The following is a 14329-nucleotide window of genomic DNA, read 5'->3' as shown; positions in this document are numbered from 1 at the left end:
ACCATTCAAACAATCAGGAATGACTGCAAATGTAAGTCATCAAATGATGAGGATCAACCAACTGGCGCTCATCGCAACTCTAGACTAGCCCTAACTCCCTTGGCCTTTTTGCTAAGATGTAGCCTCAATCCTGCCAAATCCACCAATTGGCCTCAATGGAAAAATAGCATAGCCTCAATCCTGCAAATTCCTCCATTATTTCTTGAATATGGTCCATGGAGGGGTGACCACTGCCTGAATCCTGCAAAGTCCTGTGGCAGCGACTGTCAATAAGTTGAGGCTTGGCCAGTGACATCCTGGAGCAGTACAGAGGATTGCAAGCATCATCCAGGCCTATATTTATGCATGGCCGAGCAAAAACAACGCAAGGTCTGGCCCAAGACCTTGACAAAGTGCATCCTACGAAATCAGTAACGCACTTTTGCCATGAAACCTCAATCCTCCAAATTCCTCCACTTTGGCAAAGAGGATTTTGAAGGATTCAGGGCGGTTAGGGTTAAAGTACCAGTCTGAAGCAGGTGTTACAAAGGCTGCGTCCGAATTACTTGGCTACGGCTAGAAATAACACACAGGTCTATGGGAAGTGGCTGCAGCCGCTTGCATAGGCGCGTGCGTAATGCCAAGCCGTAGCCAAGTCATTCGGATGCGGCCAAAGCCCCTTACCTCTATGGAAGAGCTGGTAGTAATGTTCTCCGTAATGGTGCCGGGCCCTCCTGCATCCATCTGGCCTGCCATGGAGCTTCTTTCTAGGGTTGCTTCGGTGGCAACCATTACGGAGCTGGCATCTGAGATTCTCCTAGTCTGGGTGAACGTAGATGTGCCAGAATCAGTTTGTACAGCCTGCAAATATTAGGGAGATTAAAAAAATATACTTACGGGTGGGTGACTACATATCTGAATATTGGAGGTTATGACTGAGTTGGGCTGTGATTCAAAAGACGTCTTTTGAGTTACGTATGCTGAACAAATCCTGAAGTGGGAATTGATTATTAGTTCTGGGCAAGTCCATTGAAAGGTCCCCTTTTTGCCAAATATGTAACGCCATGTTTTCTTTAATTACATAATCATCTCAAAGACTGATAACATGCAAATTCTTGTGGGTATTCTCCTTGTAGATACCCAACAGTAGAATAAAAACACTGAAATCCATGAATATCGTAAATTTCGTTATGTATGGGACACAGCGTGCGAGAATTCTTGGACATGCCCTTCTCTGTGCTCAAGCTGGGTCCATTTGAGTGTAGAAAGGATGTAGGTGATATAACTGAAGATCAAATTTCGTGTTAAGAAGCAAAGAAACTAACTAGGCAGACACAATGATATGTACAGCTACCAAAAGAGAATAATATGACTGAGGGAAACACTGAAAACATAAAGATTAAAAGAACAGCAGTCTGAGGAAATCATTGTAAGTAAAGATGTCTGTCCAATAAGAATCTAAGATGCAGGAAGGATGTATATCTTCAGTTTGATTTGAAAATTAGCATATTTGAAAAAGTTTGTGAATATACTACAGGGTGGTGCAAAAAGAAGGAAACCCACTTTTGACAGCAACTTTCACCAACTTGTTGAGCATATTTCAAAAATTCAATTTAATGGCATTAAAATATTTGATCTTTAAACATAAGTGACGAAAAATGATTGCAAATGCATATTTTGTCTGTGAGATATGGTAGTTTTAAATTTCATGTACCAAACCTGTTTGTCCACAGACGGCTTTATTGAGCATTGGAGCTTGATATGAAGCCAAAAACACTACACTAGACTTACACGTGGACAACAGTGATTTTGGTGACTTGTATTCAAATTAGCATAATAACACTATTCTTGCGATTTTTTTTAAAGATTTTTTCACCATGTATGATGGAAGAGCTATACTTCACGACATTATAAAAATAGCTTAAATAAGTCAAGTAAGTAGGTTAAAATTCCTGTCAAAAGTAAGTTTCCTTCTTTTTGCACCACCCTCTATGTGCAAAGACTGTCATCAGTTCTCTTAAAAAAAGAGGCCTGATTTTGAGAACAAGAGATGATAGCTCGACATTTTGTTCCGACTGTTATCAGGAACATGCCAGACCTCTACAGAGGGAATTACTCTTTACATAAGCAGTCCTACCATGAGCAAAGCACTGCTACATACCTCAACCTTTTCGACATCAGTGGATCTAACTGTGGCTCCCTCAACTCTGGGCTGCCTGCGCGATACGGCCGGAGGGGAAGGCGACAGATATTTTGTAGGTGCGAATCGACGGGGATGGGGGAAGTTGAAGAGTTGCACCGCTCCGTGGTTGGTCGGATGCATGTGCTGGTCCACGAGAGGTAGGCAGACGTTTTTGGCTCGTACGGCAGCACTTCCTGACAACTGGATTAAAGGTAGAGTAGATTATTTGCAGCTATCCAAAAAATTAACTGACTAAATTATTGTTAAAAAGCTTACTTGGTTTGAAGATAGTAACGGCACTATCCCTGTGAAGTTATTCCTTCTGGAATGCTGTCATTTTGAAGAAAACAATAAAAGGAGGTAATTTCCAAAGATAAGTCAAATGACACTTTTTGGAAATTTGAAAAATCTGTGAATAGGTGTGCACAAGCATTGACACGATGTCACGCACATACGCGTGGTTGCTGTTAGTCATCAGTTCAGTGCGTGACATCGCGTAGCTGCAATGGGCTGAATGAGAACGTTTTCTGGGTGCTGATTTCGGGCGCAATTCCAAATATGACTTGCCAACTTTCGAGATCCTAGAATGTTGTTTTCTCAGAATATGCAGCCTTCACTGAGCTAAAACTTCATCAGGTTAGTTGTTAAGCACCTGTCTTTAGATTTTGAGCACTTTTGTTGCTTCAAACAAAACGAATGCACAAATGATCTATTCTACCTTTAAAGGTATAGTCCATCATTTGTAATTTGTGCTTTTTGTTCGTTTGAAGCAACAAAAGTTCTCAAAATCTAAAGAAGGGTGCTGAACGGCTAACCTGATGAAGCTTCAGCTGCATATTTCGAGATAAACAACTTTCTAAGATCTCTATCTCTAATCAAAAGTTGCTGAATCATGTTTTGAATTGGGCCTGAATTCAGCGTCCGAGACTCGTTCTCACTGAGCCAATTGCAGCTACGCGATGTCACGCACCAATCTGACGAATTAAAGAAAGCGCGCGCGCGTGTGCGTCATGTCAACGCTTGCGCGCGCTTCGCCGAATAAAACAAACGAACTACTAACGGAAATTTGATGGGTTCTACAGAGCATTTCCCACACAAGCTGTAAGTGCAACATGAGGACTGTTTCACGAAAACAGTCATTGGCTATTTAAAGTCTCCAGATTTTCTCTCAAAATTTTTTAAAATCCAAAATTGCAGGAGATAAATAATGGGCGCATTCCACTCTAGCAAATGTTGCCAACATTTGCAATCTGTTTTGCACAGCCAATGAGAAAATCATTTTGCAACGTTTACATTGTTCACGTAAGAGGAACACGCCCCGCGTTTGGCTGGAAAACAAGCTTGCATCAAGCAAATATATCATCCACAATCCGTAAATCACTTCTCCAATGATGTATTTTAGGTTATGAATTGTGAAATATGAACCATGGCAGCACAAATAGTAGAAAATTAAACTGAGGCATGAATGTCAGAACAAATTTGAGAAAAACTAACCTTGTACCCGAACGTCAAGTCAATCCAACGGTGAAGCCTCTCGGACACATAATCACTCTCCAATACCGCCCGATGTTTAGCAAGGAAGTCTTCTGGCCCCGAACACCAGGACGGTAGCTCAAGATCGGGCAGATCGTCATGAATCGACTTGAAGATCTCTGCATCAGTGAAAAATTCTGGGATACATTCTTCGGGCGACCATTCCTGCAGTCTCTGCAAGCTGGACGGGTATTCATTAGGAACCCACGTCGGGCGCACGTGGGCGCAGAGTATTGATTTTGGAGTCCGGCGAGCCATGTAGACGTAGTACGTGATCACAGAGGAGGTGTCCGAGATGTGATGTGGTATCTGAGCAGGGGCATTTGTCGGAGAGGTGGACATCAACAAGGATTCGTACATGTACTCCAGCTGGCGGTCGCCTTTCGTCAGGCGGTACTTGGACTTGGACAGGTCGCGGAAACCTGCGTCTGGGCGTGTGAAGTCCATGACCCAGGGCATGACAGGGTGGTGGTTGGGGTTGCTCATGTAGCGGCCGGCAAGGGAGTTCAAGATCATGAGATAGTCGAAATTACTGAGTTCGCATTTGACCCAGCGGAGTACAACCCCCGGTAGGGCATCCATTGTGAACTGTTTATCAGACATGATGGGATCGACACTGCTCTCTTTCCTCTGAGTAGAAACGTGACGCTTTTCAACACTCTTGTTCTCTCTGTACTCTCCAGTGGTTGCTTCACCGTTGCAACACTCTCGCCCGATTTCCTTCCACTTTGGACCCCGAAATTGTACCCAGAGGTTCTTGTCCATGGCGAAATCCCACAAGGTCACTTCTCCGCAGGGGACCCCGCGCTGGTGGCAATAGTCAAATACTTTGAAGATCTGGTAGATGACGAACAGAGGCTTGGCATGAGAGTTCCCCAGCATCGCGGGACTGAAAGTAATGCAGTCATGGAGAGTGTGCTCGACGTGGTGCCGTATTACGTAGAACGTCCGGGGAGATTCCACCACGCACAGCACGCTCACCATGTTGGGATTTTGCTGTGGCTGCTGGTTTTGGCTGGCCTGCATTGCAACAGGCGCTGTCTTCTCTGTTTCTTGGGATCCATCCAGTTGGCTGGTTTTGAAGACTGGGCAATTAAAAACTGTCCTCATGGCTTCCCCGAGTTCCACACTTGTAGCCTAAATGAAAAGTTGTTTAAATACCAAGTTTTTTTAAATCAAAACAATTAGAGGACCTAACGTTTCAGATCCTGGCTGGACCTTTCTCAAAGGAAAAATACTAAAAAGAAATTATTACAATATAAAAATTAACTGTGGCGGAGGTCCATGTTGTAACATGTATCCATTTACAACATGTGGTCCCTTGGTTATGGTCTTACTCTTCATTATCACATTTTATACAACTGACATACAGATCCTTGTCATTTGATTGGTGGAACTCACATCACGTGACATTCATTATTGCTCCCATTCACGCCGTGGCTTATGGTGAATGGGATTTACTATTCAACAGTTAGGATCATCCTTGTTCCATGGTGAGGTATTTGTGGGCAAATGCATGCTGGTGTGCGCGTTGAGCGTTGCGCGTATTGTTCCCAAGAGCCAGTAGCTACAGAGTTGGGTTCAAACATTTTGTGAAGGGGTGGTTTGGAAGAGAGAAATACATTTCCCACAAATTCTGTATTAAAAATAGAAGTTCATTTTAACTGTAAATCAAATGACAAGGATCTATATGTCAGTTATATAAAACAAATATTGAGTGGCTTTAAATTGTGAAATGACAGGAATATTATCATTCGGTAAAATCTGGACTTATTTTACATTGCGATGATATTCCTCCCATTCCGCTCTGAGCCACTCAATATTTGTACACAACAAATTACTACAAATGTACTCAAAATAGGGTTTGAGTTTGTAACAGATTTTGAACTTAAAAAATAATCAATAAAATCATGGAGAAGATTTTAACAGTGACCAGTGGTGCATTCAAGAATCATCTATAAATTGGTTTGAACAGCTTTCCACTTGGAAAATGATAAGGGGGGGGGTTTACTTCATTGAAAAAAAAACAGAATATTTTTACAGTCAAACAAAAACTCTTGAGGTTTGTACATCCAAGATTTTTTGATGTAGCACCCAAAAATAAAAAGTCTTAATGGCATTCCATGGGAAAGCATGTTTCAAGCCTTTCAGCCAAGTGCCAGTCTATTATACCTGTTTGGTTGTTCCATCATTCTTATTGGTCATTTGAAGTTTGGCAAACTTTTGGTAGGATTGTTCCCATTGGCTGAGGTAGTTCTGCTTGGCCAGGCACTGCATGAATTCAACAAATCCAAGGTCTCCTCTCATCAACCACTTGGGATGGATCTTGGGCACACTGTAAAAAAAAATAATGTTCAACTAAAAGCAAGCAGTTGTAAGTGAAAATCTATTCCATATCAGGAATAGATTTCAGGGTGCATCGTAAGGGTTTGGGGGCTTGGTTTTCATATTCCTCATTCATATCAGAACTCTCTATACCATTTTGGGAAATGGTTACTAAAAACAAATTATCCAAAATTTTAGGGCAAGTTTTGTTTTCATCTCGAGGGGGCACATTTAAGCTCGGGGGCACATTTATATCAGCAAGAGGGGCACTTGGGTACAACTGGGGGGGGGGGGGGGGGCACTTTCCACCGCCACTGTAATATGTGAAATAATACTGCTCTATGTATTGAATTTATACAGCAGCCCTCAAATCTACTACCAAGTTTGACGTCAAACTTACTAATAAACAAAACTAACAGTCACAAATAAACACTATCGGATACATGACATAGACACTTTCAATAAGTGCATTTTACAGGTGCCGTTGTTTTGTGTCTGTGGTATGGATAGGCCTATAGATTAAAGACGGGATCATTTGCTGTTCATGCACTTTGTTTGTTTCCAATAATAACACCACCCAAAATCCAAAGAAAAATGTTCAAAACCTACCCTGTTGAAGTTTCAGCTCAGTAAATACTACACTTTTTGAGAAAACAGGGAAAATATGGCCAAATATTGATCACAAAACGCTATTTTGCCGTTATAACTCGATCTTTATTCCAAAAATCAGTCAACAGATTGATCGTTGGAAATCACCTATATTTATGGATTTCTTCTAAATGACAGCAAGCCAGACAGAATCATTACAAGGGGTGCAAATGATCCTAAATGCCTTTAACCCTAACTCCCTAGGCCTTTTTGCTAGGATGTAGCCTCAATACTGCAAAATCCTCCAATTGGCCTCATGGAAAAATAGCATATAGCCTCAATCCTGCAAATTCCTCCATTATTTGTTGAATATGGTCTGTGAAGGGGTGACCACTGCCTGAATCCTTTAAAATCCTGCGGCAGTGAGTGTCAATATGTTGAGGCTAGGCCAGTGACATGCTGGAGCAGTACGGAGGATTTCAAGCATAATCCAGGCCTATATTTGTGCACGGCTGAGCAAAAACAACACAAGGTCCGACCCAAGACCTTGACAAAGTGCATCCTACGAAATCAGTAACACACTTTTGCCATGTAACCTCAATCCCCCAAAGTCCTCCACTTTGGCAAAGAGGATTTTGAAGGATTCAGGGCGGTTAGACTTAAGGGACCTAAATACAGTGACAGATACAAAACGGACTTAAAACAAAACTTTGAAAAAGAAGCGTAGGTGCAGACTTACAAAATCTTTCCTGAGTCTGGCTTGCTGATGACTTCAATGTCCACTTTCCTCCATGGGCTGCCCACCTTCTCATATGCAGGTCTAGCTGGTAACTTCTCCCAGCTAGATGGTGGAAGACTGACCTCCTTTGTTGATGGGACCACACCATTTTTGAACAGGTAGGTCAGCCAGTCATTGTGGATCTTTTAAAAAGACAAGGTTGAAAAAGGGGGAGTTATTACAAATGGTTTATAAGACTTGAAAAGATTATTTCCAAAAAGTGTTAGATCAAAAGCAAGGCATGTTTAAAGTTTAAAGAATAAAAACAATATTATTACAGCTGCTTCTAAACTTCAATTTTCGCTTTATTGTTTTCTGAAATTGTGTTAAACTGTAATTATAAAACCCGTCGAAACTGACTTGAGAGAGCGGGATTCGAAAAGGCAATAAAATGGCATTTATCGCGTTTTGGAAGTAAACTCTTTACATATTAATATTTGTTTTTTCCCTTCACTATTTGTGCTCTTAAGTTGAATAAAAACAAGCATGCCAATCCTGGCAGGCTCAAGCTACACTACTAATAAGTATAGTGTGGGTTCCATCCCAAGTAAGCTTGCAACTTGTCCCACAATCTCTACAACAGCACTTAGTGCTTTTAGCAATAACTATAGTGACAGGAAATGCCAATTATTTAACAATCCTTGAATGCTGTGACGTGGGATATATCCGTTTTTAACACCCGAGGGGTGTAAAGCGCTTTGATACCCTGTTGCGGCGTAAAAGTGCTATATAAATGCCTGCTATTATTATTATTATGCATCCCTAAGGGTTAAAAACGACATATCCCACATCACAGCAGTCAACAATTGTTTTGTTATACCATACCAATAAGTCAAAAAGATAACGATTTTTAAGTTAAGCTTTTAGTTCAAGAAATAAATTAAATCACTGCGATGTAACCAGTTTGACCATATTGATAACAGCAAGCTTTCTTGCCGGAAATGAGACTGAGCGGTTTCAGTTCTCAGTCATGAGGCACGCAGGCCAGTCCTACATGTGAGGTAGTTTATATGCAACACAGTGTATATGAGGTAATTTAAATGCAACGCATGAGGTGATTTGTATGCAAAGCATTGTATATGAAGTAAACAGTCATTCTTACACACTGGACATGTGGCCATTCGCGTTCTAGACCAATCAAATAACAGTATCAAAGACACGATATAACAATACAATTTACATCACCCATACGCGACATTCCATCAACAAACAAAATGCCTATCTCATTCACAAAGCGACATAAATCACTGCCCTAAAATCTTAGTCTTGGAAATGGCATCACTTCATTTTTATGATTATAAGCAGCATATCTTGATAAAATACTTTCAAGCATTTTCCACATTTTACTCAGCCGGCCATATCATCATCGGCACCATGAACTGATACTCAGTTGCGCGTGAGTGCGCTGCACACGCCCGTATTTAACAGAACCGGGATATTTTGGGTTTCACGAACTGACATCCTCCACAGCGCGTCACATTTAGAGCCCACCCCGTACATTTTCGGTTTTACGAACTGACACTGACCTTAATTAAAACAATTTTTTAATTAAATTATTTTATCTTCAAGTAAACTTGAATCCTCCATCCTGATTGGTCGATCCATGGCAACAAGCCGTGTCAAACAATGGCAACGTCTAATCACTTGGCTGCGGCCGGGAATAACACGCACACCTATGGAAGCAACTGGCTAGTGGCTGCAGCCACTTCCAATAAACCTGTGTGCTATTTCTAGCCATATCCAAGTGACCCGGTCTAATAGTTCCCTGTTCTCAATTGTACACTGTGACATACCACTGCTACAACGTTGCCCGAAACCTCCTGAACTTGTGCCGGCTCCAACTTCAGCTCATCCAAAATGGCTGACAGATTTGAAGTTGGTGAAGTAGTCATGATGGTGGTCTCTGCGCTTTCACTTCCATTGGCTAGCCACGTCAGGTAGTTGAAGCTTACTACATGATACAGGAACAATACTCAATCACAAAACACAGTTAACTTAACATAGTTACATTAAAAATATTAAATACAATTTTGTCTCCCTGAAACAAAGTTCCATCAATGAAGTTATTGATTCTGGGATCGATCACTTCACCAGATTTGAACTGGCCTACTGACCCTGGAAAGTTTGCTGGTCAAGTGGTTCAGAAATCTGCACTAGTAAGCAGGAGGTCATGGGTTCAAGTCCCACCTGAGTGAGCTTGTGCATTTCTTACAAACTCTCAAACAGCATTGATTATACAGTGCACTGAAGTTCTTTGTTAATGAAAGGAAAAATCCAACAAAGTGATATTACTCCTGCTTCAAGGTGTATTTTTTTTTTATTATTTGCAGGGGGGGTGTATATTTGACAAATTGAAATAGAAGATATTCAGATATAAACATACTTGTTCCAACTGTCCATGTTTTTACACGTACCGGTATGGCAAGATTTTAGAAGATGATTTTAACTCACTCGCGAGTATTAAGGTAAGGTCGGGTAAAAAGGGTAAAAGTAGTTTCTCGTCTGGAATTTTTTTTTTAAATGAAAGAGCCGATTGTTATTTTTTTCAGAAGATGGCGGATTTTCCAAGATGGTGGATGGATTCTTCAATTTTTTCGATTATTTTGTTGATACAACATTGTGTCCAAAGGAGCCATAATAACCAAACTTCTACATGGACACAATTTTGTTGGAAACATGTAAAAGACAACAGTGACAACATGAGTGCAAAATTTATTGAAAATATAGGCCTATGAAAAAAAGGCAGCGAGCTGGGACTTGGGACTCACTTTTAAAAGATGATTTATCATTTTAAATCGGACTGTATAATGGTGTACTCGTTTGTATTCATATTGTGTTTGAGTGTGATTGTAAGCTGTTTTGATAAATTGTTGTGGATTTGTCTTGTCTTTTAAACTGTTTTGAACACACGGGGTGTTGATTTTCATGTTTTTAATCATGATGGTTAATAATAAATTGAATTGAATTGAATTGAATTGGGAGTAAAAAAAAAATTATACCAGTCTAGTCTCAGTGGGACTAGACTGATTGAGACGACTGGTATGACTCTTTTTTTTTTGGTGGCCATTCCCTTGGCCTAGGCTATAGTAACAAATAATATTCTCGGACTACATGGACTAGGCCTTCTCTGAATCTGATTCCAGCATACAGTTTAACGTTACATATTTGACTGTTAACAGAGTACCGGTAGCGTGGTAATGAATAAGGATATATCTACAATCATGACAATATCCCATCAACCCAACCACTCCACCCTTCAGACCCCCCACCCACCACCCCCGGCCCCTCCCCTTTCACCATCCTGTCAAAGCTACGTCCAGTCGGCGCGGCCGGGCGTGCACAACAAATTACCATAACTAATGAAATCACAACCACGGTCAAACTCTTCAAAATGTCACGTTAGGCTTGTTATTTAGATTCTGAGTACAATAATTTAAGCCTGCATTATGCTGCGAACCTACAGTCAGTGGGCTTACATCACCTTTTACAGGCCCAAGTTTTGAGAGTCGCACGTAGGTCAGGTGTAAATTTTACCTCGAAAACACCCTTCATTTTCACGTTCTGGTGAGCTGATCTGCTGCGCTAGTGTCACACGACCGCTGACCTTTGAACCGTACCGAAACAAGTTTGCACGTACCATTTTAAGGAAGGGGTGTTTTGAGGTAATTTACTTTTCGTATTAGTACGAAATGTCAACCGACTCAAACAAACATACTATTATTTTCTCCCCTTATATAAATTAACACTACACTAACACACTTAAATAGATTTATTTTACAGGCAGGTGTTGTTAACTTATCTCTCCCTTCAACTAATCACTATTACCGCAACCTTGGCAAAATGAACGAGTCCGCCAGGTTATTTTCACGCAGGCTTTATGTGTTTCTTTTCGCTGTAGCAATCTATCGAACCCAACCCAAAAAATCGTGAAAGTTAGCTCTTATCTCACCAATCATGTAGGAAATAATTTTCCTTAAATTTGGCTGAGGAAATTTACAGTATAATCCAGAAAAAGTAAACATTAATTGAGGAAATAGCTTATTAGGGAAGATATTCAGCGGTAAATGCTGGTAAAACTGTGATTTCAAATCGCACTGATCGTTGGCGTTCATATACTAGTACGGTCATTACATCTATCGGTCGTGTGGGTGAATCATCGCCACCAAACCAGTGATTGACCGCTAGAGTGTTAGCCCATCGCTTAACTCGTGGTCCCGTACCGAGTGGCCCTGTAGTGAATCTACCCCGTACCGCAGCTCCGCCTCTCCCGACGCCCAGCGCTCGGTTGCAGAGTCATCGTACACGGCTGTCCGTTCCCGTACCGTCCCTTGGTGCATTGGGTGTAATATAGGCTTCCGCTAGAGTGTTTGCGGCTAGTGCAGTGCGTATCATACGTCTAGGCATCGGCTCAACCGGGTGGGGAGTTCTTTCGTACAAGTTCTGGCACGACCATAACAGAGCCCCGCATGTGGTGGGTTGCTCGTATTTTTGTATTATTTCCCCAACAAATATAATATCAGCATGAATTTATGTTTCTTTCAATATTTAGGTGGGTCTTTTTTAACTAAACGGTATTGCAATTCCTTGTCTGCATTCTTTTTTCTTTTTATTTTAAAATACACCTAAACTAGATAAGTAACATAGTATAAAACTCTTTGTCAACCATTTTTTTTTATATTTCCTTTTTTTTTCAATGAACAAGGTTTCCCCTAAACAATGTAATCTCTTAAGTAGAAATAAAGGATTTCTAAGGCAGAAATGATAGATTTGTCCCTACAAGTTGTGTGAACATTCTTAGAAAAAGACGGCAATTTATCGAATTGCAATTTTAGTTTTCCCATTTATATTGATAACAGGCATAGAGCTATATTAATGATAACTATTAACAGGTCACTAATAAAGGACAATGGAGACATTCTGTTTTGTTTTTTAGATACTGTCTTTAATACAGAAGACAACATGCAATGCACAAACAAAAATACATATGCCCCAATTTTATTGTTTCCATTTTGTGTGGTCTAAAATGATTGTAGGCTAATCACACACAAAAATCAAGCCCATGCCACTAAAATCACAGAATTTCAAAAGGGTATAAACACAGGGTGAAATTTTCTATCACATAAAGGCACAAAGGATCATTCGCGTTTATCCCAAAACAAAACCTAGTGAATTATTGTCAAAAAGCTTTAATGATCATACTGGTACTAAACACCCCATGAAATTATTCCATCTGGCTTGTTGTCATTTAGAAGAAATTAAGGAGAAATTAACAGTTCCTTTGACAAAATCGTGTTTTGAGATCAAAAAGATGTGTATGCTTTTTCACCGTTTTCTTGAAAAAGTGTAATATCCACCGAGCTGAAACTTCAACAGGTCAGGTTTTGGACATTATTCTTTGGATTTTGAGTGATGTTATTATTGGCCGCAAACAAATGCATGAAAAGCAAATGATCCTATATGGGCAATTCCACGGTTACTCACGTTACATTTTCATAACGTGAGTAACCGATTTTGTGCGTCTTGTTTATCATACATAACACATTTTTCTGGATGTCATCTTTGGTGCTTAGGTAGGTCTAGGTCTACTCTATCTACCATGGGGATAACAGTTATTAAACCTTAACAGTTATTAAACCTTTTCAGTAAGGTAATTACAGCCCAAGAATCTCAAAAGTACCTCAAAAATGTAACATGAGTAATCGTGGAATTGCCCATATGCCTTTAATCAAACATACAATCCAATTGCATGAATATTTTAGCTAAATTAGTTTGTTTATAGTCCCAGTTTATGGTGGTGATGCACACCTAAATCCTAAATCCTTATATTCTTTGCTATAAATGAAGTATCAAAAAGGCAGACCTTCTACAAGCATTTGCCTTTTGGGCATAATAGGCGCTATGTGAAGTGGGTAAATTTGGGTAAATGCAAAAGAGTTTAACCACTCTACATAGCGCCCTCCCTTTGTGTCCACCATGCATGTACATATTACCATAGTCAAAATAGATGGGCCTGGTAGGCGGCCCCTCTAAAAATGTAGGCAATAAGCACTTTTTGAAAAAGTTTTAGGGCTCAAATTTCATCACCAGTTTCATGGCTGCAATTTCATATCAAATTTTGGTTTAAAAAAAACAAGGAATCCCCTCCCCAACCCCCCCCCCCAAAAAAAACCCAAGAAAACAAAACAATACGAACAAAAACAGAAATAGTGACGCACAAGGTTTGAAGCTGTCCATATAATCGACACATTTTTGGCCAAATTAGGGTGTTCCTCATTTCAAAATAGGCACTCTGAACTTTATGTTACAAACTCCATTTTCATATATGCCCGTGCACCCCGGCCACTACTTTTCACTACTTCTTTCATACCAAAGTTACAAATAAGAAAAATTGGCTGTACATATTTACAAAGTTCCCAATCCCAGTAAAAACATTTGACTTGATTTCTTTACATCTTCCTGATCAAACATGGAATATATTTTAACTTTAAACAAATCTAGACTCACATGCTCTGATAAATTTTACTGCAAGAATTCGGGCGATTCACAATGCAGTGCGCCACCAAGAGTTTGCCATGGAGATTTCATTTTTCCCAGTGCATTGTGGGAGATGGTCGACAAATTCGCAGCGCGAGACATTTGAAAATGTTCGTTTTTCCAGTCAGTAGTTTCAAAAGCGTATGATTCGAGTATATGTTTGCCCGTTTGTTTTCTTTTGATCAATATGGTGTTTTTTGTAAGGCGGCAGAACGTTATGCCCGAATCTATAACAAATTAGCTCAAGTTGTCTACTGATACTCATTCAAATGAGCCGTGTTTTGTCGACCATAAACTTGAAAAGTTCACTCTCTGTGGCAAACGCTTGGTGGTGCACTGCATTGTGAATCGACCGAATTGTAAACATTACCCTTCCACATCACCCATCCCAATGTTAATGTCATTTAACC

The 14329-nt window shown here is 40.3% G+C and overlaps 1 protein-coding gene across 4 annotated transcripts in view; it reads right to left on the bottom strand.

The window, feature by feature from the left end:
- LOC119745480 (WD repeat-containing protein 81-like) overlaps positions 1 to 10996 on the bottom strand; it is a 37751-nt gene extending 26755 nt beyond the window's left edge. The window contains exons 1-7 of one of the 4 annotated variants that reach the window (XM_038221849.1): positions 10920 to 10996; positions 9179 to 9336; positions 7347 to 7528; positions 5867 to 6029; positions 3656 to 4831; positions 2141 to 2362; positions 664 to 840 (exon numbers count right to left, since the gene is read on the bottom strand). In XM_038221849.1, the coding sequence (XP_038077777.1) occupies positions 664 to 840; positions 2141 to 2362; positions 3656 to 4831; positions 5867 to 6029; positions 7347 to 7528; positions 9179 to 9277 (2019 nt within the window). In that variant the 5' untranslated portion in view covers positions 9278 to 9336; positions 10920 to 10996. Of the gene's footprint in view, positions 1 to 663; positions 841 to 2140; positions 2363 to 3655; positions 4832 to 5866; positions 6030 to 7346; positions 7529 to 9178; positions 9337 to 10842 lie in introns of all 4 variants that reach the window. The other 3 variants (XM_038221848.1, XM_038221847.1, XM_038221846.1) reach the window with 3 other exon arrangements.
- Between the last annotated feature and the right edge of the window lie 3333 nt (positions 10997 to 14329).

This window comes from Patiria miniata, unplaced genomic scaffold (genome assembly GCF_015706575.1).
Source record: "Patiria miniata isolate m_02_andy unplaced genomic scaffold, ASM1570657v1 HiC_scaffold_7, whole genome shotgun sequence".
Taxonomy (NCBI): domain Eukaryota; kingdom Metazoa; phylum Echinodermata; class Asteroidea; order Valvatida; family Asterinidae; genus Patiria; species Patiria miniata.
The sequence above is the reverse complement of the archived record's forward strand: the minus strand, read 5'-3'. Positions and strand labels throughout refer to the sequence as shown.